The sequence below is a fragment of the Oncorhynchus tshawytscha genome, linkage group LG09 (genome assembly GCF_018296145.1).
Source record: "Oncorhynchus tshawytscha isolate Ot180627B linkage group LG09, Otsh_v2.0, whole genome shotgun sequence".
Taxonomy (NCBI): Eukaryota; Metazoa; Chordata; class Actinopteri; order Salmoniformes; family Salmonidae; genus Oncorhynchus; species Oncorhynchus tshawytscha.
The window spans coordinates 10,853,385-10,877,275 of record NC_056437.1 but is presented as its reverse complement, the minus strand read 5'-3'; the positions used below and the strand labels follow the sequence as shown (position 1 = coordinate 10,877,275).

General features: G+C 44.3%; 1 protein-coding gene across 4 annotated transcripts in view; it reads left to right on the top strand.

Moving 5' to 3' along the window:
- Positions 1-23,891, top strand: part of dym (dymeclin) — a 209,457-nt gene that overhangs the window by 9,986 nt on the left and 175,580 nt on the right. For all 4 annotated transcript variants that reach the window (XM_042326506.1, XM_042326505.1, XM_042326504.1 and 1 more), the window contains exons 5-6: positions 4,869-5,002; positions 13,152-13,224. In XM_042326506.1, coding sequence (XP_042182440.1) covers positions 4,869-5,002; positions 13,152-13,224 — 207 coding nt within the window. The remainder of the gene's footprint in view (positions 1-4,868; positions 5,003-13,151; positions 13,225-23,891) is intronic.

The following is a 23,891-nucleotide window of genomic DNA, read 5'->3' as shown; positions in this document are numbered from 1 at the left end:
ACCACTGCTTTTAACCAGGGCAAGGTGACTGGAAACATGACCGAATACAAACAGTGTAGTAGCTATTCCCTCCGCAAGGCAATCAAACAAGCTAAGCGTCAGTATAGAGACAAAGTAGCCTAATGATGGCTTGCTTCACTGGCAGTGACAGCTCTCTGGAGTTCATATTGAGGGTTAACAGCAACAGATTTCAAATGCAAATACCACACTTGAAATCAACTCGAGAGCTTTTATCTGCTTACTTTTAAATTAACTAATGAGGGAATAACACACACCTGGCCATGGAACAGCTGAGCAGCCAGTTGTCCAATTACTTTTGGTCCCTTTTAAAAGGGGGGACCACGTATAAAAAGTGCTGTAATTTCTACACTGTTCACCCGATTTGGATGTAAATGCCCTTAAATAAAAGCTGAAAGTCTGCACTTTAATTCATATTTACTTTCAAATCCAATATGCTGTGGTAGACAGCTAAAATAGTAATTACTTGGTCAATTTCCAAATATTTATGGACCTGATTGTATGTGGGAACTCCTTCAAGACTGTTGGAAAAGCATTCCCGGTGAAACTGGTTGAGAGAATGCCAAGAGTGTGCAACGCTGTCATCAAGGCAAAGGGTGGCTACTTTGAAGAATCTTAAATCTAAAATATATTTTGATTTAACATTTTTTTTGGTTACTACATGATTCCATATGTGTTATTTAATTGTTTTGATGTCTTCACAATTATTCTACAATATAGAAAATAGTAAAAATAAAGTAAAACCCTTGAATGAGTAGGTGTGTCAACTTTTCACTGGTACTATTAAAAACAACGATTTCCCAAGGCAGACCAGCCTCTAGCAACACAAGAGAGCCACCAGGCCTCTCAGTAATTAGTGGAGTCAGGGCGGCTCAAAGTTTGCCAGCTAGATCTGACAAAGATGTGTGCGGTGGAAAGGTGTCTGTGAACCTACCCTGCTTCCCATGAAACACCGGGGTTTACATTCACATAGAAGCTCACCACAGTCACAAGGGAAGCCGTTATGATGGGCAATTCCTTGAATGTGTGGTAATAGGAGTGTTGGTGTGCATGGTTGTAAGTAATAGAGCTACGTTGGTTGAATGTGTGTGTTGGTGTGCGTTTATGAACTCATCATTGCCCATATCATAGTTACAAGCAATGCTATTACTTTATTCATGTTTTTTCTTTAATGTGAGTGTTTGAGTGTGTGTTTATGTTAGTGTTGATAGGTGTGTGTGTGTGTGTGTGTCGATTGATGTGGGTGTGTGTTATGTTAGTGTTGATTGGTGTGTGTGTGTGTGTCGATTGATGTGGGTGTGTGTTATGTTAGTGTTGGTGTGCGTTCATGAACTGGGGGTCCATATGTATGATCATACATGAGGTCAGAGGTTCATCCTTCCTGTCTGTGAGCGTAGTCCAGGCTACTGCACGTCTCTATAGCGGATGTGTCACGAGTCACAACAACCGTTGTTACCCAGCAGGACCCAGTGTCTGTGGTTGTGAGAGAGACTGCTCTTGACTGTGGTAGTCAAGGCTGCTGCGTGTCGTATCTCTAGTGAGCGGTTGAGACACACACACACACACACACACTGCTGCTGTCACCGGACCCGCTGTCAATCTGCAGGATCCAGTCAGTCTCGGACAAGCGGACGGGTCACAGGATATAAGGATGAAAGTATCTTGTTGCCACAGGGTCCCTCTGCTGTTGCCCTGACAACATCTCTTTGCCACCTGTTATTATGACAGGGTTGTTTACTACCCCATTCAGTGACTTCAGTTCCCCTCAAAACCCTACTCTGGGATATCCAACCAAATCACTTTACTTTATGGTCAACATTGACCATATTGTAGTGGAATAACTTGTTTTTTTGTGAGCCTGTTTTCATGGCTATTTCTTCCTGGTCTTGTCTTTATGCGTAGTAGGCTAAATCAAATGTCATTGGTCACATACAACATATTTGTTGTCTCATTGTAGCTGGGGATTTTAACAAGGCTAATCTGAAAACAAGACTCCCTAAATTTTATCAGCATATTGATTGCGCAACCAGGGGTGGAAAGACCCTGGATCATTGTTACTCTAACTTCCGCGACGCATATAAGGCCCTGCCCCGCCCCCCTTTCGGAAAAGCTGACCACGACTCCATTTTGTTGATCCCTGCCTACAGACAGAAACTAAAACAAGAAGCTCCCACGCTGAGGTCTGTCCAACGCTGGTCCGACCAAGCTGACTCCACACTCCAAGACTGCTTCCATCACGTGGACTGGGAGATGTTTCGTATTGCGTCAGACAACAACATTGACGAATACGCTGATACGGTGTGCGAGTTCATTAGAACGTGCGTTGAAGATGTCGTTCCCATAGCAACGATTAAAACATTCCCTAACCAGAAACCGTGGATTGATGGCAGCATTCGTGTGAAACTGAAGGCACGAACCACTGCTTTTAATCAGGGCAAGGTGTCTGGTAACATGGCTGAATACAAACAGTGCAGCTATTCCCTCCGCAAGGCTATCAAACAAGCTAAGCGTCAGTATAGAGACAAAGTAGAATCTCAATTCAACGGCTCAGACACAAGAGGTATGTGGCAGGGTCTACAGTCAATCACGGACTACAGGAAGAAACCCAGCCCAGTCACGGACCAGGATGTCTTGCTCCCAGGCAGACTAAATAACTTTTTTGCCCGCTTTGAGGACAATACAGTGCCACTGACACGGCCTGCAACGGAAACATGCGGTCTCTCCTTCACTGCAGCCGAAGTGAGTAAGACATTTAAACGTGTTAACCCTCGCAAGGCTGCAGGCCCAGACGGCATCCCCAGCCGCGCCCTCAGAGCATGCGCAGACCAGCTGGCCGGTGTGTTTACGGACATATTCAATCAATCCCTATACCAGTCTGCTGTTCCCACATGCTTCAAGAGGGCCACCATTGTTCCTGTTCCCAAGAAAGCTAAGGTAACTGAGCTAAACGACTACCGCCCTGTAGCACTCACATCCGTCATCATGAAGTGCTTTGAGAGACTAGTCAAGGACCATATCACCTCCACCCTACCTGACACCCTTGACCCACTCCAATTTGCTTACCGCCCAAATAGGTCCACAGACGATGCAATCTCAACCACACTGCACACTGCCCTAACCCATCTGGACAAGAGGAATACCTATGTGAGAATGCTGTTCATCGACTACAGCTCGGCATTCAACACCATAGTACCAGCCAAGCTCGTCATCAAGCTCGAGACCCTGGGTCTCGACCCCGCCCTGTGCAACTGGGTACTGGACTTCCTGACGGGCCGCCCCCAGGTGGTGAGGGTAGGCAACAACATCTCCTCCCCGCTGATCCTCAACACTGGGGCCCCACAAGGGTGCGTTCTGAGCCCTCTCCTGTACTCCCTGTTCACCCACGACTGCGTGGCCATGCACGCCTCAACTCAATCATCAAGTTTGCGGACAACACAACAGTGGTAGGCTTGATTACCAACAACGACGAGACGGCCTACAGGGAGGAGGTGAGGGCCCTCGGAGTGTGGTGTCAGGAAAATAACCTCACACTCAACGTCAACAAAACTAAGGAGATGATTGTGGACTTCAGGAAACAGCAGAGGGAACACCCCCCATCCACATCGACGGAACAGTAGTGGAGAGGGTAGCAAGTTTTAAGTTCCTCGGCATACACATCACAGACAAACTGAATTGGTCCACTCACACAGACAGCATCGTGAGGAAGGCGCAGCAGCGCCTCTTCAACCTCAGGAGGCTGAAGAAATTCGGCTTGTCACCAAAAGCACTCACAAACTTCTACAGATGCACAATCGAGAGCATCCTGGCGGGCTGTATCACCGCCTGGTATGGCAACTGCACCGCAAGGCTCTCCAGAGGGTAGTGAGGTCTGCACAACGCATCACCGGGGGCAAACTACCTGCCCTCCAGGACACCTACACCACCCGATGCTACAGGAAGGCCATAAAGATCATCAAGGACATCAACCACCCGAGCCACTGCCTGTTCACCCCGCTGTCATCCAGAAGGCGAGGTCAGTACAGGTGCATCAAAGCTGGGACCGAGAGACTGAAAAACAGCTTCTATCTCAAGGCCATCAGACTGTTAAACAGCCACCACTAACATTGAGTGGCTACTGCCAACACACTGTCAATGACACTGACTCTACTCCAGCCACTTTAATCATGGGAATCGATGGGAAATGATGTAAATATATCACTAGCCACTTTAAACAATGCTACCTTATATAATGTTACTTACCCTACATTGTTCATCTCATATGCATACGTTGATACTGTACTCTATATCATCGACTGCATCCTTATGTAATACATGTATCACTAGCCACTTTAACTATGCCACTTGGTTTACATACTTATCTCATATGTATATACTGTACTCAATATCATCTACTGTATCTTGCCTATGCTGCTCTGTACCATCACTCATTCATATATCCTTATGTACATATTCTTTATCCCCTTACACTGTGTATGACAGTAGTTTTTTTTGGAATTGTTAGTTAGATTACTTGCTCGTTATTACTGCATTGTCGGAACTAGAAGCACAAGCATTTCGCTACACTCGCATTAACATCTGCTAACCATGTGTATGTGACAAATAAAATTTGATTTGATTTATTTATCAGATATCATTGGTCACATACAACATATTTAGCAGATGTCATTGGTCACATACAACATATTTAGCAGACGTCATTGGTCACATACAACATATTTAGCAGACGTTGCGTGTGTAGCAGGATGCTTGTGTTCCTAGCTCCAACAGTGCTAGTTTATGTATGACAGATTTCTCTTGTCTTCATAATGTCTTAAATGACAAAGTAAATGTTGTTCTGTTCTCCTCTCCAGTCAGCTGTTTATCTGGCAGGCCCACAATGCCCTGTTTATGATCCGCTGCCTGCTCAAAGTCTTCATCAGTGAGATGACAGAAGAGGAGCTGCACCAACAGTTCTCCTACCAGGAGAGGGCGCCAGGCTCCTGCGGTGAGAAATCCTTCCATCCCTATCTCCAGACCCGTATCCCACCATCCCTATCTCCAGACCCGTATCCCACCATCCCTATCTCCAGACCCGTATCCCACCATCCCTATCTCCAGACCCGTATCCCACCATCCCTATCTCCAGACCCGTATCCCACCATCCCTATCTCCAGACCCGTATCCCACCATCCCTATCTCCAGACCCGTATCCCACCATCCCTATCTCCAGACCCGTATCCCTCCATCCCTATCTCCAGACCCGTATCCCTCCATCCCTATCTCCAGACCCGTATCCCTCCATCCCTATCTCCAGACCCGTATCCCTCCATCCCTATCTCCAGACCCGTATCCCTCCATCCCTATCTCCAGACCCGTATCCCTCCATCCCTATCTCCAGACCCGTATCCCTCCATCCCTATCTCCAGACCCGTATCCCTCCATCCCTATCTCCAGACCCGTATCCCTCCATGCCACGCACGCACACATACATGCATACATACATAGATTCAATTAAACATCTTAATTAAATGATGCTGTAATGTTATGATTCACTCTGAGGCAAATAGTGAATTGCATATAACTCATAGAGAGACTGACAATGTCCTAAACAGTCTGAAGGTACCACACAGTGACTTGCGGTTAGTAGTGATACGCGGGGTTGACTCAACCTGCAATCCCCATGGTTATATCTGCGGGGCGACCCGGGTTTAGGTCATGAAGGGCGGCTGGGATTTAGGGTCACGAAGGGCGGCTGGGATTTAGGGTCACGAAGGGCGGCTGGGATTTAGGGTCACGAAGGGCGGCTGGGATTTAGGGTCACGAAGGGCGGCTGGGATTTAGGGTCACGAAGGGCGGCTGGGATTTAGGGTCACGAAGGGCAGCTGGGTTGAATAATGATAAAATGGTACCTTAAAAAATTCATAAAAGTGTCATTGTTGTGCAATTTATATCTATATTCTACATTTAGCCTAAAATAATCAAATAAAAACGTATCTAGCATTAGTGCGTAAGCCTAAACCTTAGGGCCTAACTGTACACCCCCCTGAATATCCTACACGCTAATCACCAAATAGCCTACACGCTAATCACCAAATAGCCTACACGCTAATCACCAAATAGCCTACACGCTAATCACCAAATAGCCTACACGCTAATCACCAAATAGCCTACACGCTAATCACCAAATAGCCTACACGCTAATCACCAAATAGCCTACACGCTAATCACCAAATGCTTTTGGGAACGGGCAGAAAAAGTTAATGTCGATCCACGAAGGAAAAAAGGACGATGTCGGAGTTTACTTCAATAAGAGAAAAGCTGTGAAATGTAGAGTTGAAAATAAAGAGAAGGGAGACCAGAAAGTAATGTTTGGGAAAGATTTGGTGAAGTGGTACAAGAGGATGATAACAGTGTTGTGTGGTGATTGTGAGGCGCTATACAAATTCAACAGTCACAAGATCGGACTTCAAATAGGCCAATGACAGGTCAAGGGAACTGTAGCCAACTGTTCAGATGGGTAAAATGGACACTGAAATCTGGACTCTGACTGTAGGTCTATAACCTCTCGCATTGCCTGAAGCTTAATTCAACGAGTTAATATTTTCTGTAGGCTACATTTTGACTGGGGAACAGGAGTGGAGAAATATGATTTATTTCACTATCTTGAGAGCATGTGAATGGTCAGTTAGATACCGTCTGTAGAGGTACTATATTTATCATCATAAACACTGATAGTACTTCAACCACATTAAATATGCATCCAAGCTGAACTGAAATCTAATCAGAAACCTGTTGGCTCGTATTACACAGATTTATATTTCCTTACAACCCGTCAAACTGTTATTGTTATAGCATTTTCTCCCCGCCCCCTAATTTAATAACGTCAACTAGATTGAAGCCTTTTCATTCCATGGATTTTATGATATTCTGGTGAACGAGGGTTCATTTCATCTTCTAGGGCAACATCATGACAAGAGAAGCTACATGTATCTAATTATATTCCAATAGCCTACCTAAAATCTCAGAAAATAATCTAGATCAGACAAAATAAATCCTGCACACCCTGTCGTCAAGTAGTTCTGCCGTCTCTGACTGTATCCTACAGCGCATTTTCTATAATAGCGGGTTAGGGTCGGGTGTAGGCCTCAGATTTTCACTCTGGGCGGATGCGTTATTAGTGCACTGTTAGCGGTTATTATGGCCACTTTATTACGGCCATAATAACCGCTATTATGGCCACGTGTGTTTTTTACTGAGTTCTATGAAATGGAAAACATTTGCAGAACCTGAGAGTGTAGAGACGGATGATTTCTTAAACACACAATCTGAAGCTGCCACAGTTTATAGCCCCATTTTCCATGATTCATCACTCCATTTCCTCATCTGGTATTGTCTTTAGCGGCTGGGTACTGTAGGTAACCCTTCCATTGTCACACACAGAGAGAGGGGAGAGAGAGAGAGGAGTTGAGAAATGTGGAAAAATGGCATCACATCCCATCAGAGTTAATATCTGCACTCTCGAAGGGCTTTCCATTAAGCCCTCATTCCCAGGGTTGGGCTGGACCAGCGAGAGAGGGAAGAATGAGAGAGAGGAGAGGGGGGAGAAAGAGAGTGGGAAGGGAGGAGGGTGTTAGTGAGAAGAACGGAGGATGTTAGTGAGAGCAGAGGAAGACGTTCGTGGGAAGAGGAGAGGAGGGCTGGAAACACGCTTAATTGGAAGTTGTTGCAGACAGAGATGGAGATGGTGCCAACAGGCTGTCTTCACCCTCCACTGTGTGTGTGTCTCTCTTTCTTGGTTTCTCTCTCTCCATTCCTCTCAGAGGGAGGAAAAAATGGAGCGTGTGAGAAGGAAAGAAAAGAGGGAGGATAGAAGGGAAGGAGAGGAAAATGCCAATGGTGTATTGCCAGGGGTTATGCAGAGACCAAATCTGACACAGAGCAGAGACAGTTGTTTTTGTTTTTCTGCTTGTGATTTATGTTGCCTGTCTATGTTGCTGTTCTATAGCACAGACTGATGAATATGTAGACAAAGAATAGTCTAGTAGTCACAGGAAATTGAACATGCGGAGAGTAACATTGAATATGCATAGTATGCTTCATACAAGTGGTTGATACTTGTGTCCATTACAAGGTCAATTGGACGTGAACTGTAAAGATAACAAAACCTACAGTTCCAGTCAAAAGTTTGGACACACCTACTCATTCAAGGGTTTTTCTTTATTTTTACTATTTTATACATTGTAGATTGTATTCTACAATGTATAAAATAGTAAAAATAAAGAAAAACCCTTGAATGAGTAGGTTCTCATTTACAACTGCGACCTGGTCAAGATAAAGCATAGCAGTGTGAACAGACAACAACACAGAGTTTCACATGGAGTAAACAATAAACAAATCAAAATATATTTTATATTCGTAAAAGTAGCCACCCTTTGCCTTGATGACAGCTTTGCACACTCTTGGGTTTTCTCTTAACCAGCTCCACTGGAAATGCTTTTCCAACAGTCTTGAAGGAGTTCCCACATATGCTTTTCCTTCACTTCACTCTGCGGTCCAACTCATCCCAAACCGTCTCAATTGGGTTGAGGTTGGTGATTGTTGAAGCCAGGTCATCTGATGCAGCACTCCATCGCACCAAAGGACAGATTTCCACCAGTCTAATGTCCATTGTTTCTGTTTCTTGGGCCAAGCAAGTCTCTTCTTCTTATTGGTGTCCTTTAGTAGTGGTTTCTTTTCAGCAATTTGACCATGAAGGCCTGATTTCACGCAGTCTCCTCTGAACAGTTGATGTTGAGATGTCTGTAACTTGAACTCTGTGAGGCATTTATTTGGGCTGCAATTTCTGAGGCTGGTAACTTTAATGAACTTATCCTCTGCAGCAGAGGTATCACTGGGTCTTCGTTTCCTGTGGCGGTCCTCATGAGAGTCAGTTTCATCATAGCGCTGGATGGTTTTTGCAACTGCACTTGAACAAACCTTTAAAGTTCTTGACATTTTCTGCATTGACTGACCTTCATGTCTTAAAGTAATGATGGACTGTCATTTCTCTTTGCTTATTTGAGCTGTTCTTGCCCTAATATGGACTTGGTCTTTTACCAAATAGGGCTATCTTCTGTATACCAACCCTACCTTGTCATAACACAACTGATTGGCTTAAGAAGGAAAGAAATTCCACAAATTAACATTTTAAGGCACACCTGTTAATTGAAATACATTCCAGGTGACTACCTCATGAAGCTGGTTGAGAGAATGCTAAGAGTGTGCAATGCTGTCATCAAGGCAAAGGGTGGCTACTTTGAAGAACCTCAAATATATAATACATTTAGATTTGTTGAACACTTTTTTGGTTACTACAGGATTCCATGTGTGTTATTTCACAGTTTTGATGTCTTTACTATTATTCTACAATGTAGAAAATAGTAAAAATAAAGAAAAAACCTTGAATGAGTAGGTGTGTCCACTTTTGACTGGTACTGTACATCCTGGGTATGTAACGATTCACCGATACGCATCGGTCCCCGATTCATATGTTTAAGATACAAGTGCATCGGTCCGCGGACCCCAAACCGATCCAAATGTAGCATGCATCGGTCAGAAAATCAATTCAAAAGTTACAAATCACCAGTTCGCAAATTTTTTTTGCTCATATTACATTCTATCTACCTTCCGAAAATACCTCTAATCTTCTGTGAGAACTGATGAGTCCTCTCCTTCAGTGTCAAACATTGACCTACAAGTCATTTTGCATGCTGAACAACCCCAGGTAATATCAGTAGCCTGGTCAAACTGTGCACTGTTCCCAGCTTCACGCACAGTCTAACGTGAGGTAGGCGGCCTACTCCAAATGCTAAAATGGCTAGCTTGATATTAGGCTTTATTAGTTAAGTGACAACCTGTGTAATTTTCTAGGTTATTGTTATTTATACGCTGTTGAAATTTTTTATTTTTTTTCCCAGAATGAAAGTGATCTACCGGAGACACATCTCATCTGACTATAGCTGCTGAATGGGGCTGACAATAGCTTTTATTTTGATTGTTCGGGTTCACCATCCGCAATAGTTTTGAAAGTGTTGCTTTAAAAAAATCAGTGTATATGGTCATTTAAAAAAGATATACTATACAGGGTAAAGATGATAATTTCATAACGAGGACAGCAATCACAGAGGAGAAGAGAAAATCACTCCAGAACGGTCAAAATCATTCGGGTGAGATCCAAAGTTGTGCTATATATTCATTGGCTATATTTCATAGCTCATTTCTAAAGATAAATATTGATACATTACTAGCTGAAATAAAATGTGCAAAAAAAAAACAAATTCTGGTAATAGTCTCCTTTATGGTTCAGTTTAGGGCCTGCATAGTACATACATCAATAGCACACACTCACACACACAGAGAAATAAAAAAAAGTTGTCTCAGACAGACCCAGCTCATGAGGTCCATCAGCGGCAGATTTGAATTTAGAATGAAAAATGTTTTTCTCCAATAAATGTTGGTGCATCGAATTGTATCGCATTCATTTGTTCTCTAATCAAACTAAAATCGTTTCAAACTAATCGTTCCTGTATTGGAGCTCATCTGTACGTATCGAGTTGTCTTGAAAGGGAAAGATGCACATCCCTAATATGTCCAGACACCCCTATGGTCAATTACAACAGGTAAACGATAAATGGACGTTTGCCATGGTGAAACAATCTACAACACCGCCCAGTTCTCATCTCTGTTGCCATAGCTCAGAGCATCTTTACACTCCTCAGTTTATTAGGTACACCAGCCCATTGACAGAAATAGTTTGCTCCTACCAACAGTGAGTCACTTGGCCGTGGCTTGCTGTATAAAGCAGGCAGACAGGCATCGAGGCATTGTGACTGTTCGATTGAACGCTAGAATGCGCAAAACTATTGACCTAAGCGTCTTTGAGCGTGGTAAGTAACAGCTCATGAACGGCATCTCTGGAACGCGTAACTCGCCGGTCCTTGTCACAGATGGGCAGCAGACGACTACTCTGGATTCAATTCCTATCAGCTAAAAACAGTAAGAAGTGGCTCCAGTCAATGATCAACAACACTTGACAATCGAGGAGTGGAAAAACAAAGCCTGGTCTGACAAATCCCAGTTCCTGTTGCGTCATGCAGAGTTCAAATTGTACTTTTTGGTCCACCTCCCACTGTGGCAGGTAGATGAGAGAAATCTACAAGACACATTTTTTTTAACGCAAAAATTAAACCAACATAACACACAAAAAAGGATTTGCATGCTTTGTCATGTTTCTAAAACAAATGTATTACAAGTAAGAAGTCATGTGGTACAGTGCTGTGAAGTAGTATTTTTCCCCTTTCTGATTCTCTCTATTTTTCATATGTTTTTTCTCCTGACTGTTGTCAGATCTTCAGTAAAACCTGATATTAGACAAAGGGATTTTACAACAACAACAAAATATACTTATTTTATTTATTTAATAAACAAAGTTATGCAACATCCAATTCCACTGTGTGAAAAGTAATTACCCCCTTTACTGGTTGTGACTCCTTTAGCTGCAGCGACTCCAACCAAACTCTTCCTGTTATTTGTTGATCAGTCTCACGTCGCTGTGGAGGAATTTTGTCCCTCTCTTCCATGCAGAACTGCTGTAACTCAGCGACATTTGTGCGTTTTCAAGCATGAACTACTCGTTTTAAGTCCTACCACAACATCTGTTGGGATTAGGTCTGGACTTTGACTAGGCCATTCTCAAAACTTCATATGTTGCTTTTTAACCATTTCAATGTAGACTTGATTGTGTGTTTTGGATCATTGTCTTGCTTCACTTCAACTTCAGCTCACAGACAGATGGCCTGACGTTCTCCTGTAGAAGTCTGATACAGAACAGAATTAATGTTTCCTTCTTTAAAGGGAAGTCATCCAGGTTCTGAGGAATCAAAGCATCCCCAAACCACCACCACCACCATGCTTGACCGTTCTATAAGGTTTTTACTGTGGAATGCAGTGTTTGTTTTCACCAGACACAATGAGACCCGTCTTGTCCAAAAAGTGGACTCAAGTTTTTCAAGACTCTTGGAAAAATGTTCTATGGACAGATGAGTCAACTATCATTTTTTTGCGATGACATGGGTAGACTTTAGTTTCAAGTAAATTAAACCACCTTTTAAGCCTGTGCACAGCGCTTCTAAAAAAAAAAATAAAAATATATATATATATATATATATATATATATATATATATATATATATATATATTTATATATATATATATATATATATATTTCACTCAGCTCTTCACGTGCGCACAGCCCCCAGCCAGTGCGCACGTACAGTGACAAGCATTTTGCTACACTCGCATTAACATCTGCTAACCATGTGTATGTGACAAATAAAATTTGATTTCATTTGATTTGAGGCAGTGTGGCTGTGCGAGGTGGCATAGGCAATATAGGCTTTGTAGTTCTTTGACTTTGTGCGATTATTTACCAGCTATGAAACAAAACGCCAGAAATACTTTGAAAACAGCCACTGAAGCATTTATGTCACCATAAATGTGATCATTCTTGACTTTGTATTCACAAATGAGAGTGAAATGCTCGCACTGTGGAGCACTGACCACACGCCAATGTGGCTGGTGAAATAGATGTTTTTATCCACCAATGCCAAAATCTACCCGCAGGTGTCAATTTTAGGCTCTGGTCCATGGCCCCATCCTGCCTGGTGTCAATGGTACAGACTGGTGTAATGGTGTGGGGAACGTTAGTTCCCTTGATACCAATTGAGCAATGTTTCCATTACCAGAAGAAATCAAGCTGTTCTGGTGGCAGATGACCCGGTACTAGATGACCCGGTACTAGATGGCCACTGAGTGTATATTTAATAGCTATCAAGGCCATACATCCAACAGAGCCACCCCGCTGTGCCTTGGGGTCTTCTCATGTGTGTAGGTTTTCCTGTGAAGTGAGCTTGGGTCTCCTCTCTCCACCTTTTTCTATTGAACCCAAATGGACACAAAGTACTCTTTGTAGTCAAGTAGGGGGTCAGTGTAGCTGTTGGCTGGTCTAATTGAAAGGTGGTTGAAAGCAGAGACAGGCTAGGTAATTGGCTAAACTTCTGTCTCTCTCTCCCTCCCTCTGTCTCTCTCTCTCTCCCTCTGTCTCTCTCATTCTGCAGACACGGGGAGAGAGGACTTGCTGGAGGAGCTGATGTGTAACCTGGTACACCTGGTCGTGGAGGTGCCCCTGCTGTGAGTACCGTGGTGGGGAGAGGGCGAGGGGTGGACTGAGTCTGGACCCCCTATGGCTCCCACCTGGGGTGGAGGGAGGGAGGATGAGGGGTACACCTGGCTATGGAGGTGCCCCTGCTGTGAGGGGTTGGTGCAGAGGGGGATGGATGGGCACTGAGTCTGGAGCCCGTCTGGCCTCCTCCAGCTGTTTTAATGGGCTCTTGGATGGTGATAAATGAAAGGCCAGCTATTCTAGATACCTGCTGCATTGAAATATTTGATCTCCACACACCGACTGGGTCATCAGTTAGCGTTTTATTCCTCTCCCTGTTTCACATTAAAGCCTCTTAAAATGAGACCCTAAGTCCTAAAGGGACCATCTGTCGTGGCTAGATGGGGGTATTCTTCTGTACCTGCTCCCCCCAAAAGGTTGAATATAGAGAGCTCCAGTGTGAAAGGGCCAGTAGCACCAGGTCAGGTTGAATATAGAGAGCTCCAGTGTGAAAGGGCCAGTAGATCCAGGTCAGGTTGAATATAGAGAGCTCCAGTGTGAATGGGCCAGTAGAACCAGGTCAGGTTGAATATAGAGAGCTCCAGTGTTAATGGGCCAGTAGCACCAGGTCAGGTTGAATATAGAGAGCTCCAGTGTGAAAGGGCCAGTAGAACCAGGTCAGGTTGAATATAGACCGCTCCAGTGTGAATGGGCCAGTAGCACCAGGTCATGTTGAATATAGACCGCTCCAGTGTGAAAGGGCCAGTAGCACCAGGTCATGTTGAATATAGACCGCTCCAGTGTGAATGGGCCAGTAGCACCAGGTCAAGTTGAATATAGAGAGCTCCAGTGTGAATGGGCCAGTAGCACCAGGTCAGGTTGAATATAGACAGCTCCAGTGTGAATGGGCCATTTGCACCAGGTCTTAAAAAAAAATATATATATATATATATATTTTTTTTTATTCGTTATTTCACCAGGTAAATTGGAGAGAGAGGAGGGGGATGAATGAGGCAATTGTAAACTGGCGATAGCAAAGGGACATTTGCGAGAGGTTCTCCAGAGACGATACTGTTGTGTAAACTTCTGAAATGATCCCATCTGTAGCGCTACCTCGAGGTTGGGCCCAACTGTCGCCCCCCGCTGGGCAGTGTGAACAGTCTTGTTGTGTTCAAGTATAAATGGTTATAGCAGAGCAATATTTCTGAAATAAATATATATATATATATCTCATATAGCTATTTTCCTTATAGTTGAGACTTGTTTTTTTATTGAGGTTTTACCTTAAATTGCAGTACCAGCCTGTTACATTCTGAAAATGTTGCAGTAGCTGACTGTTGCTTCTACACCTGCATTGCTTGCTGTTTGGGGTTTTAGGCTGGGTTTCTGTACAACACTTTGAGATATCAGCTGATGTACGAAGGGCTATATGAATACATTTGATTTGATTTGATTTGATTTTGCTCTTAGCCACGGAAACTATGGAAACCGGTTCCTTGCACCAACATTTAAAAAAAACTAAAAACAACTGTTGACACTATCTCAAAGGGTTGACATATGAAAGTCAACATATTGAGATGGTAGATCATACAAATATATACTTTCTTTTCATTTGTAATATTGTTTGGCGATTTCAGAGGTGGCACCACAGGTCCCAGAGTGGTGGTGGGGTGGGGGATTATTATGATGGGGCTCAGAGTTTTTCCTGATCTGGTAAGCCAACCTAACCAGGTAAAACTCTGGGTATGACCGTAATAAATCAGATTTAAAAAATGGTTTCATATGGGACCAGTTGTTTCTAATCATCTCATATTCAAAAAAAACCTCCTGGCCCTAGGGTGGTTGAAAATATCACAATCCTGTCAAACAAAACATCAGGCTAATCAGTCTAAACAACAATACTTTATTCCTCTTTTCAACACTTTTGTGTCTATCTTTTTTGTGAAACCAAATCAAAAGTACTGGGGGAAAAGCCAGCTGGCCAAATGTTTGCCGACAGCCCTGCTGTGCTGATCTCTGCAACATGGATAGATGGAAATTGCCACACAATGCTACAAGTGAAGAAACATAACCTATGTAGGATCTATGTGTACAGTATGTATTTTATTTTTAGGTGGTTCCATATATAACAGCTCAACATTTCAACTCCCCGGTGAATTATAGCCTACCCATGTTAACAGTCTCAATGTTCCTTTACAAGATGTAGCCTGAACCTAATAGTTTGGTATGTTGTAAGGTAGACCTACTGTACTTTTATATTCCTATTAAAGGGGTAATCATTCAATTTTGATAGGCTGATGTTACTTTATAAAGACATGTTAGCTTTAGCTAGCGGTAACCGTGATATTTTTTTTGAAGCTAAAATGTAATGAGTGTACATATTAGAATATAAACCCTTCAGGTTATAAAATGAGAACCTGCCACCCGCCAACTGCGGGTAGATTTAGGTATTGGTGGGTAAGAATGTCTATTTCACTAGCCACATTGGTGGGTGTCTCTACAGTGGGAGCACAACATTCACATTTGTGAATGAACAGAGAGTCAAAAGTCAAGTCTGAGAATCAAATGACATTTTATCGGTCACATACACATGGTTTGCAGATGTTAATGCGAGTGTAGCAAAATGCTTGTGCTTCTATTTCCGACCGTGCAGTAATATCTAACAATTCCACAACTACCTAATACACACATCTAAAGGGGTGAATGAGAATATGTACAAATAAATAATGGATGAGCGATGGCCATGCGGCATAGGCAATATGCAGTAGATGGTATAGAACCGTAAATACATATGACATGAGTAATGTAGGATATGTAGACATTTATTAAAGTGGCATCATTTGGCTAGTGGCTAGTGATCCATTTATTAAAGTGGCCAGTTGATTGGGTCTCAATGTAGGCAGCAGCCTCTGAGTTCGTGATTGATGTTTGGCAGTCTGATGACCTTGAGATAGAAGCTGTTTTTCAGTCTCTCGGTCCCAGCTTTGATGCACCTGTACTGACCTCGCCTTCTGGATGATAGCGGTGTGAACAGGCAGTGGCTCGGGTGGTTGTTGTCCTTGATGATCTTTCTGACCTTCCTGTGACATCGGGTGGTGTAGGTGTCCTGGAGGGCAGGTAGTTTGCCCCCGGTGATGCGTTGTCCAGACCGCACCACCCTCTGGAGAGCCTTGCGGTTGAGGTCGGTGCAGTTGCCGTACCAGGCAGTGATACACCCCGACAGGATGCTCTCGATTGTGCATTTGTAAAAGTTTTTGTCAGGGGTTTGGGTGACAAGCCACATTTGTGCAGCCTCGCTGTTGCGCCTTCTTCACCACACAATCTGTTTGGGTGGACCATTTCAGTTTGTCTGTGATGTGTACATCGAGGAACTTAAAACTTTCCACCTTCTCCACTGCTGTTCCTTCGATGTGGAATAGGGGGGTGCTCCCACGGCTGTTTCCTGAAGTCCACGATCATCTCCTTTGTTTTGTTGACGTTGAGTTTGAGGTTATTTTCCTGACACTACACTCCGAGTGACATCACCTCATCCCTGTAGGCTGTCTCATCGTTGTTAGTCATCAAGCCCACTGCTGTTATGTTGTCTGCAAACTTGATGATTGAGTTTGAGGCCTGCATGGCCACGCACTCATGGGTGAACAGGGAGTACAGGAGGGGACTGAGCACGCACCCTTGTGGGACCCCAGTGTTGAGGGTCAGCAAAGTGGAGACTTTGTTTCCTACCTTCACCTCCTGGGGGCGGCCCATCAAAGTCCAGGACCCAATTGCACAGGTCAGGGTTGGGACCCAGGGACTCCAGCTTCATGATGAGCTTGGAGAGTACAATGGTGTTGAATGCTAAACTGTAGTCAATGAACAGCATTCTTACATAGGTATTCCTCTTGACCAGATGGGATAGGGCAGTGTTTTGGCTATTGCATCGTCTGTGGACCTGTTGGGGCGGTATGCAAACTGACGTGGGTCTAGGGTGGCCGGTAAGGTGGAGGTGATATGATCCTTGACTATTCTCTCAAAGCACTTCATGATGACAGAAGTGAGTGCTATGGGGTAGTAGTCATTTAGTTCAGTTATCTTTGCCTTCTTGGGTACAGGAACAATGGTGGCCATCTTGAAGCATGAGGGGACAGCAGACTGGGATAGGGAGTGATTGAATATGTCCGTAAACACACTGGCCAGCTGGTCTGCGCATGTAGTCTGTAATCTGTGCGAGTTGCGATTTAGTATCCGTTTTCAACGTGCTTCGTTTCATAGCTGCTGATTGGAGGCGCTGGCACAGGCATAAAAGTTTGTCTAAATGACCCAAGTCAGCAAAGTAAGACTTTGTCCAAGTGTTTCTTGGCTATTTACATTGTTTAGTTCAAAAGCTTTGTTGTTTTTCAAAGTTAGCTTGAATCTGCTGCTTCAACTGATAGCGAAGAGTCTGTTTTCTAAACTCTGTCCCCGGCACCCCAAGGGGTGCACGTTTAGTTTTTTGCCATAGCACTACACAGCACAACTAATCATCAAGCTTTGACAATTTGAAGCTGTGTGGTGTTAGGGCAGAAACCAAAATGTGGTCCCCGGGGGACCGAGTTTGGGAAACGCTGCTGTAGGCGTTGTCTACTGAGAACTAGTCAGATCCCAAATCTCTCACACACACGTGACATGACTCGGTGAGCCCCGTTACCACGGTATCCTCCTGCCCTTAAAGGGGTAGCTGAACATTTTGGTTATATGACTCAAGTCACAAAAAAGGTTTATGAAATTGAGCAATATACCACACTACTTTTCTTGTTTTAGAAACATAAAACTTGGTTATCATTTTTTTCAATGCATTTATGGCACAAAAATATTTTGGCTGGTAAAAAAAATCTTAGTGGTTTGCAGATTTCTTTTTATCTACCTGCCACAGTGGCTGGTGAACAAAAAGTACATTTTAGGCCCTGAAACCCTTTAATTGTCTGTACATGCTTGTGAATTGTTGCTTTTTTCAAGAGTGTAATATGGAAGAGTTACTTTTAAAGGAACATTTCAAAATTCTTCATCTCCAGCACCACCCCAACATCAACATATGTGAAAATGGCGCTTTTCTATGTTTTGTAGTTAAAAAGATAGAGGAAGATGTTTCGAAATTCATCATCGGTGTGCAATTTGTAAATTTAACCAATTTTGAATAGGCATTGCATACTAATTGCCTACTAATTGGTTGATGTTATTGGAAACCTCTATCTCCTGAGTGGGGCAGCTGTCTAAGGCACTGCATCCCAGTGCAAAAGGTGTCACTGCAGTCCCTGGTTCGAATCTAGGCTGCATCACATCCGGCTGTGATTGGGAGTCCCATAGGGCGGTGCACAATTGGCCCAGTGTCGTCTGGGTTTGGCCGGGGTAGGCCATCATTTGTAAATAAGAATTTGTTCTGAACTGACTTTCCTAGTTAAATAAAGGTTAAATAAAAATCAAACAAAATCAAACCTATTTCACAACAAAATAGAGAAGCATCATTTTCTCATGTTGAGGTGGTGCTGGAGATGATGTTGAACTTTTTTTTTTTTTAATTCCCTTTAATATTACCAAGTGGAATAGTTTGCACTGGTTCTCCTCCTGGCTAGTGGTTACTGTGACATTCACACTACTTTGAGAACGTCAACCAAACCCTCTCTCCCGTCACTAATGTCAATTGAAAAGTGTATGTACATATTGTGTCAATTGAAATTCCGTCCTGATAACTCTATTCAGTGAGGAGAATAAGCCCCCCCTTATCCCTATCAGATGGAATAGAGGTCTCTGGCAAAGGTTCAGAGGCAAAGGGTTACTGGATCGCTGGGTTCCTATTGCAGCATGGGTTCATGGGCCATCTGGTGGGATGAGGACACGCACAGTGAGTAAGGAGGGGCAGTTGAGAGACAGGGAGGGTCAAAGGGAGAGGCGAGAGCTGGGCGGTAAGGGGAGAGGAGCCCCCTTGGTTGGCTGGATTACAGTCCTCTGTTTGGGGGTGGGACACAGAGCCAATGTCCTGGGGAGGGAGCGGAGGGACAGGATGGTCAGTGTGTGTCTATGGCTGTGTTCCAAATGATATCCTTTTCCCTATATAGTGCACTACTTCTGACCTGATGGACTAGGATGCTGTTTGGGACGCAGTCTCTGCTGTGCTGATTGGGCATCTTGCTTTGGCTCTGGGCTTTGTTGGGTTCTGTGGCGCCGGGCGGGTCTTGTTGAGTCGGCCCAGATCTGGACCGGCATGGCTGGCGCTGGTGTACATTTCAAAGGCATTTTTCCATTTCGCCTCCGTCCTGTCTCTCTGTCCTCTGTCACCTTTGTGCTTCTCCAACACACAGAGGTGTGTGTGTGTGTCTGTAAAATCACAACTATTATTTTGGCATGCCATACACTCCTCAAGGTCTGTGGAAGTGTCTGCTGAAAGCCTGAGTCTCCCTCTGTGTGTGTCTGTGTGATGAGTCTGGCCATGCTCCAGGCACAGATTGCCTTCCTCCCTCAGAACACTCAGTAATATAAATGCATCAGCGACGTCCATGTTCCGTGGAATGTTCTCAGAATGTCCTTGTGTTCCGTTCCTCCTCCGTGTGACCGTCATGCCCAAAACATATGAGCCATGATGATGATGATGAGGAGGATAAGGGTGAAGAGAAGGAGGATGGAGATTGAGGAGAGTGTGACAGTCACCTTCACATGCACACACACAGGATTTTTCAGCCATTTAAATGCTTGGGCGGGTCGCCTGTAAATATGATACAATTATAATTAATACACTATCGTGTATATACACACACACACACACACACACACACACACACACACACACACACACACACACACACACACTATATATTGCCAAAAGTATGTGGACATGCCTTCAAATTAGATAGGCCACACGAGCTCACAGAACGGGACTGTTGAGTGCTGAAGCGTGTAGCTTGCAAAAATCGCCTGTCCTAGCTTGCATCACTCACTACAGAGTTCCAAACTGCCTCTGGAAGCAACGTCAGCACAAGAGCTGTTCGTCGGTAACTTCATGAAATGGGTTTCAATGGCCGAGCAGCCGAACACAAGCCTAAGATCACCATGTGTTGGCTGGACTGGTGTAAAGCTTTCCGCCATTGGACTCATCTGCGTTGCTTGCTGTTTGGGGTTTTAGGCTGGGTTTCTGTACAGCACTTTGTGACATTGGCTGATGTAAGAAGGGCTTTAGAAATGCATTGGATTGATTGACTCTGGAGCAGTGGAAACGCGTTCTCTGGATTGATGAATCACGCTTCACCATCTAGCAGTCCGATGGACAAATCTGGGTTTGGCGGATGCCAGGAGAAACTACCTGCCCGAATGCATAGTGCCAACTGTTAAGTTGGGTGGAGGAGGAATAATGATCTGGGGCTGCTTTTCATGGTTCGGGGCCCTTAGTTCCAATGAAGGGAAATCTTAACGCTACAGATGCTAATGACATTCTAGACGATTCTGTGCTTCCAACTTAGTGTCAACAGTTTGAGGAAGGCCCTTTCCTGTTCCAGCATGACAATAACTCAATGCACAAAGCCAGGTGGTGGATTTCTGGAAAGAAGAACTTGACTGGTCTGCACAGAGCCCTGACCCCAATCCCATCGAACACCTTTGGGATGAATTGGAACGGCGACTGTGAGCCAGGCCTAACTGCCCAACATCAGTGCCAGACCTCACTAATGCTATTGTGGCTGAATGGAAGCAAGTCCCTGCAGCAATGTTCCAACTAGAGGTCGTCCTCTTCTGGCTGTGCCGGGTGGCAGTAGATGATATAGAGTACAGTATATACATACCCTACATTATTCATCTCATATGTGTATGTAAACATTATATTAAGTAGCATTGTTTAAAGTGACTTGTGATATATTTTAAATCAATTTCCATCAATTCCCATTATTAAAGTGGCTGGAGTTGAGTCAGTGTGGTTGGCAGCAGCCACTCAATGTTAGTGGTGGCTGTTTTAACAGTGTGATGGCCTTGAGATAGAAGCTGTTTTTCAGTCTCTCGGTCCTGCTTTGATGCCCCTGTACTGACCTCGCCTTCTGGGTGATAGTGGGGTGAACAGGCAGAGGCTTGGGCGGTTGTTTTCCTTGATGATCTTTATGGCCTTCCTGTGATATCGGGTGGTGTAGGTGTCCTGGAGTGCAGGTAGTTTGCCCCCGGTGATGCGTTGTGCAGACCTCACTACCCTCTGGAGAGCCTTACAGTTGTGGGCGGAGCAGTTGCCGTACCAGGCGGTGATACAGCCCGACAGGATGCTCTCGATTGTGCATCTATAGAAGTTTGTGAGTGCTTTTGATGCCAAATTTCTTCAGCCTCCTGAGGTTGAAAAGGCGCTACTGCGCCTTCTTCACGACGCAGTCTGTATGGGTGGACCAATTCAGTTTGTCCGTGATGTGTACGCCGAGGAACTTAAAACTTACTACCCTCTCCACTACTGTCCCATCGATGTGGATAGGGGGGTGCTCCCTCTGCTGTTTCCTGAAGTCCACAATCATCTCCTTAGTTTTGTTGACGTTGAGTGTGAGGTTATTTTCCTAACACCACGCTCCAAGGGCCCTCACCTCCTCCCTGTAGCCCGTCTCGTCGTTGTTGGTAATCAAGCCTACCACTGTAGTGTCGTCTGCAAACTTAATGATTGAGTTGGAGGCGTGCATGGCCACGCAGTCGTGGGTGAACAGGGAGTACAGGAGAGGGATCAGAACGCACCCTTGTGGGGCCCCAGTGTTGAGGATCAGCGGGGTGGAGATGTTACCTACCCTCACCACCTGGGGGCGGGCCCGTCAGGAAGTCCAGTACCCAGTTGCACAGGGCGGGGTTGAGACCCAGGGTCTTGAGCTTGAGGACGAGTTTGGAGGGTACTATGGGATTAAATGCTGAGCTGTAGTCGATGAACAGCATTCTCACATAGGTATTCCTCTTGTCCAGATGGGTTAGGGCAGTGTACAGTGTGGTTGAGATTGCATCGTCTGTGGACCTATTTGGGCGGTAAGCAAATTGGAGTGGGTCTAGGGTGTCAGGTAGGGTGGAGGTGATATGGTCCTTGACTAGTCTCTCAAAGCACTTCATGATGACGGAAGTGACTGCTACGGGGCGGTAGTCCCGTTTTAACATGAGACTTCAATATTCCAAGGTAAGAGGTTTTAGGTTGTAGTTAATATAGTATTTATAGGACTATTTCTCTCTATACCATTTGTATTTCATATACCTTTGACTATTGGATGTTCTTATAGGCACTTTAGTATTGCCAGTGTAATAGTATAGCTTCCGTCCCCCTCCTCGCCCCTACCTGGGCTCGAACCAGGAACACAGAGACATCGCTCCACAAAAGCCGCGGCCCTCGCAGCGCAAGGGGAATAACTACTCCGAATCTAAAAGCAAGTGACGTTTGAAACGCTATTAGAGCACACCCAGCTAACTAGCTAGACATTTCACATTGGTTACACCAGCCATTAAGCTGATAGGCTTGAAGTCATAAACAGCGCTGTGCTTGCGAAGAGCTGCTGTCAAAACGCACTAAATTGCTGTTTGAAAGAATGATTACGGGCCTGCTGCTGCTCAGTCAGACTGCTCTATCAAATCAGACTTAATTATAACATAATAACACACAGAAATACGAGCCTTTGGTCTAAACTAATGATTATGATTGATTGTTTTTTATAAGATAAGTTTAATGCTAGCCAGCAATTTACCTTGGTTTCTACTGCATTCGCGTAACAGGCAGGCTACTCGTGGAGTGCAATGGTTAGAGCGTTGGACTAGTTAACTGTGCGGTTGCAAGATTGGAACCCCTGAGTTGACAAGGTACATATCTGTCGTTCTGCCCCTGAACAGGCAGTTAACCCACAGTTCCTAGGCAGTCATTGAAAATAAGAATGTGTTCTTAACTGACTTGCCTAGTTAAATAAAAGGTATAAAAATAGAAAAATATATTTTTTAAATAAAAAATAATCGGAAATCGGCGCCCGAAAATACCGATTTCCGATTGTTATGAAAACCTGAAATCGGGCCATTCCGATTAATCGGTCGACCTCTACTTCCAACATCTAGTGGAAAGCCTTCCCAGAAGAGTGGAGGCTGTTATAGCAGCAAAGGGGTGGACCAACTCCATATTAATGCCCATGATTTTGGAATGAGATATTTGACGAGAAGGTGTCCACATACTTTAGTTTATGTAGTGTATGTGAACTAGAGTTGTGTCAGTGTTACCCACCCACACTCAGGCACGAGTGACTGTCTGTTGTGTTCGAGTGTGACACTCTACAGGTAACTGTCAACATAAAGGAAACACCTAAATGAAGTGTCTTAATCGGGCGTTGGGCCGCCAACGAGCCAGAACAGCTGCAATAGATTCTACAAGTGTCTGGAACTCACACCATCTTCCATGAGAAATTCCATCATTTGGTAGTTGCCTGTATGTCCTGCTGGGTTTTGTGTGTCTGTGTGTGTGTCTGTGCGCATCCTGTTGTCTGTGTATGTGCTGTGTCTGGGTTTGTGTGTGTTGTGTCTGACACTACCTACTAATTTGCAGAGCTGATGATCAACTGTTAATACCAACACAATGTCAATACAGAGCTGGTTACCGTGGCTACAGAACAATGTCCTATAGGTCAGGGGTTAATGGGTCAGGGTTGGAGAGAGAGTGTGTGTTTGAATATATCATTAAGTTTTCGGGATGGAAAAGCATGTGATGGAAAATCGATAC